The sequence below is a fragment of the Histoplasma capsulatum genome, genomic scaffold, assembly GCF_000149585.1.
Source record: "Histoplasma capsulatum NAm1 scaffold_5 genomic scaffold, whole genome shotgun sequence".
NCBI classification, from domain to species: domain Eukaryota; kingdom Fungi; phylum Ascomycota; class Eurotiomycetes; order Onygenales; family Ajellomycetaceae; genus Histoplasma; species Histoplasma mississippiense.
In genome coordinates, this window is record NW_001813978.1 from 2,592,250 (window position 1) to 2,596,238 (window position 3,989).

Sequence of the window (3,989 nt, forward strand, 5' to 3'; positions counted from 1 at the left end):
GCTGAGCGCCGACATTGATGCGTGGGGTGAATTGATGTTTAAAGGGATTAAAGCATCCCATTCCATCTATGAAAGTATAGTAGATCTGTACAGTACAATAGTAAAAGCATTTGTTCTCCAATATAACGTTTCCCCTCCCCTAATCACACAAACCAGGCCAATCACTGCGCTCCATCACTGCGACAATTACCCCAGTCCAAAAATTAACAAAATGGACAGAGCGGCGGGATGGCAGTTGGGTCGCATTTCCATCTCTTTAGCTTTCGAGATGCCGGTAAAGGGCGTTTCCACCCAGGTAGCGCTTCATCCATCCCGGCACCTTACAACTGTTTTCTATAGGCGATTATATAATTTTTTACCGCTTGATGATAAGGTTATCGAGTTCCTCCCGTTCCTTGTTCTCGCGTTCGATTTCTCGGATGATGGGGCTGAGATACTCGACATCCTAATGGAGTTGATAATCGGTGGTTAGTGTTTGTTTGAAATGGTCTATTGTGAAAATGGATAAATATATCTAGGGTGAATTTAAGCTCCGGAGTGGACGGAGTTATATATCTATTTTTTTCCCCATGGGCAACCGGCAAGGCTTCAATGGAGACTGTCCAGTGGAGGGTATTGAAAAAACAAAAATGGGCAGGGCGGAAATAGACTAAGGCGGTGCGCACCTCCTCTGGTTTGGTTTGTTGTTCGGCAGCGAGGAGCTGATGCTCGATGGAGAGCTGTTTTTTGAAGGTGCACATGTTAGCCAAACTACATTTCTCTCATGTTTTTTCTCATTGCCTTCTATACTCAATTCAATTTTGAATAGCGGGACGTATGCGAAGAAATAAAGGCGCTAAACGGACCTGGAATGCGCGTCGGATGCGGTAAACGCGGTCGTAGGCTTCCTTGGGTGGAAGTCTTCTAAGCGCCAGTTGGACGGTGTCATTCTCTTCTGGGATCAGGTCATCGGCTCTATATGAAAAGCATTGAAATTGTGTGTTAGCCGCAATTTTATCCGTCGAAATCTGTCCAAAATCAAGCAATTGGCTTCACAATCCTTCCTGCCCGAAAATCCCACATCCCCGGATTCCGAATACCGCATCTTATGCTATCCCGTAGATGCTCTGTATGAGCTTAGGTTGGAGATATAATTACCTCAGTCCCATTTGTCTGTATCCGGAAGCATTGGCGTGCCAGTTGGCGAGCGGCAGCATCATCCGCTTGAGCCATGGCCGGGCGTTGATTTGTTTGATGAGGGAAGGGGCAGACATGGTATAGCGGAGGACCGGGCAGTCAACAAACGTCTTATCGGTATTTGAGTAGCGCAATGGCCAGCGTGGGTAAATTGCAGCCTATGTGGGATGCGATTGGGATAGAAGATCGTTGTTCACAAGCTGAGTAATCGAGCCGCCTTGGAAGGAGCTAGCGGTCTCGTGACCGGACCTGGTTCCGACCAAGAATATCAAGACCGTCAACACGTTGGGAGGGGCCGTTGACAACGTCCGTAGTTCTTTGCCTTTTCCTTTCCCATTGCGTTCCACGCCATTGCGGTTGTTCCTCATTCGTACTCACGTCATCTGTTTCCGGCCTGGTTATTATCCTCAGCTCAAGTCACTTTCCGCTGGCCTCCCCGCTCCTATTACCGCTGTTCTCTATCATTTGTGGCATGGGTATGGTCGATCGCTAAGTTGCACCGCTCCTGCTAGGAGCTGTGTGAGCGTAACGAACCCGCAGGCGCTGCGGTTTAACAAGACTATATCTACGCCAAAAGGATTTCATCTAAACCTGCCTGATAAACCAGAGGGTTAGAGAATAATTGTTGCCGACATTAACAGATACACAGTGGGTCCTCTTAAAAAAACAAGGTATATAATTACCAGATTCAACCTCTCAAGTAACGGTTCTCGTCCCCGCACGACGGCATTCTTTCGTCCATGTTGTGGCGGTGATCGTTAAGGATTTGAGATCCCCGCACCCTTTGTCGTCAATCGACATTATGTCTATGGGCCGTACCAGCTCGTCAAGAACTCTTGGCGGCTCTCCCTCGCAACAAGGGATCTCAAATTCTGACAACCAATCGACAACTCCTACATTACATTCCGGGGCGACTCCGCCTCCAGGATCGTCTCCTTTGAAAAGTCTACAGGTATATTCCACACGGATTCCTCAGACGTACATTACGCCCTTCTGCGGGGCTAGCGCTGGTGTTGCGTCGGGTATCGTGACGTGCCCGCTGGATGTGATAAAGACAAAATTACAAGCACAAGGAGGGTTTCAACTCCGTCGGAATGGCAAACTGATTGAGTCCGGAACACTATATCGGGGGATGTTCGGGACGGGGAAGATGATATGGCGAGATGAAGGTATTCGAGGGCTATATAGGGGGCTGGGTCCGATGCTGCTGGGTTATCTTCCCACATGGGCTGTCTATTTGACGGTCTACGATAGGTCCCGCGAATATTTCTGCCAAAAGACAGGTCTGCGTGATTCACTTCTTTTTTCTATCCGTTGATCTGCTTGCTGATTTTTTTCATGACTATTTGTAGATAACTGGTGGTTAGCCCGAGCATACGCATCACTCACAGCTGGCACTTGCTCAACAGTAGCAACAAACCCAATATGGGTTATCAAGACGAGGCTCATGTCACAGGGTTTTCGACCTGCTAGTAACGGTTATCAAGCTCCATGGTACTACAAGAACACATTGGATGCGGCACGCAAGATGTACGCGAGTGAAGGCCTCCGTGCTTTTTACTCTGGCCTCACTCCCGCACTCCTCGGACTTTCACATGTCGCCATTCAGTTTCCACTATATGAATATTTCAAGATGGCTTTCACTGGCTTTGGAATCGGTGAACACCCAGATGCCGGTTATCCCCACTGGACAGGAATCTCAGCAGCCACTTTTCTTAGTAAAGTATGCGCCAGCACAGCAACATACCCGCACGAAGTCCTTAGAACCCGACTGCAAACACAACAAAGATCCTCACCGGCCTTTTCATCAGAAGGAATTGCATTTCGAGGTGGACTTGAACAGCCGCAGGATCACGGCAGGCCGCCAGGGACTGGTGCGGGTGCGTCCTCCTCAGATGGGATGCGCAACCGTCCGCGATATCGTGGCGTAATTCGCACGTGCCAGACTATTTTGATGGAGGAGGGCTGGCGCGCGTTCTACGCTGGGATTGGAACGAATTTGTTCCGCGCTGTGCCAGCGGCTATGACGACGATGCTCACCTATGAATACCTTAGAAACATTATCCACTGGATGCAACACGAAGGCGAACAAGTGCTGATTATGAGCGAGGAGGATGGCTCATCCGCATATTGAAAAGCAAACTTTTCTTTTTCCACCAAAAGGCTGCCTGGAGCATTAAAAAGGCGTTGCGACTTCTATATAGACCGCCAGAGCACCTTGTAAAGTGCTGTATTAAATTTCTCCAAAAACGAATGAGGGAAATTGATAGTGTGCCCGCTGCTCTCAATTGACTCATTTCACTGATATACCACGCCATTTTCATATTTTGACGCACTTTATCATCCTTAAATGTTACTATCCCCTGTCTATTTCCTTCCCTATCTTCCCCAGTAGTACATGTGTATATATTCATATGTACTCTATTTAATTTCGTGTTCTTCGGCTTCGAGTGACCCTCACCGTCTATCTTTCTATTTCCAATCCTCGCACCTCTTTTTTGAACCCTTTTTTGACCAATACTGTGACTATATTTTTGAATGAAGTGTGAAACAAAACACAGCATATACGTACGAACATCTGAGCATTTTCTGGCGTTTTCTCTCTCTGTCTCTCGTCTCCTGTCAATTTTTTTTTTTTTTTTTTTTTTTTTTTTTGAGGGGTTTCCCTTAAGCAAAATTTCAAAAAACCTAGCTACGTCACAAAGGGGATTTTTGTTTTCACTTCCTTTCATTAGATACTTCAATGATTGGATATGCCCTCCACTCTTTATTACCGTCATCGGATCAACATTTACTGAGTTTGATATTTTTAT

General features: G+C 47.0%; 2 protein-coding genes across 2 annotated transcripts; one reads left to right on the top strand and one right to left on the bottom strand.

The window, feature by feature from the left end:
* Positions 1-355: 355 nt before the first annotated feature.
* HCAG_05626 (predicted protein) lies at positions 356-1,253 on the bottom strand (the record flags this gene model as incomplete). The annotated part of the gene is made up of 4 exons (XM_001540109.1): positions 356-445; positions 666-719; positions 846-954; positions 1,138-1,253. 4 exons carry the CDS (start codon positions 1,251-1,253, stop codon positions 356-358), a joined length of 369 nt encoding a protein of 122 aa, XP_001540159.1.
* Positions 1,254-1,984: 731 nt separating this feature from the next.
* On the top strand, positions 1,985-3,310 carry HCAG_05627 (conserved hypothetical protein; the record flags this gene model as incomplete). The annotated part of the gene is made up of 2 exons (XM_001540110.1): positions 1,985-2,345; positions 2,529-3,310. 2 exons carry the CDS (start codon positions 1,985-1,987, stop codon positions 3,308-3,310), a joined length of 1,143 nt encoding a protein of 380 aa, XP_001540160.1.
* Positions 3,311-3,989: the final 679 nt, after the last annotated feature.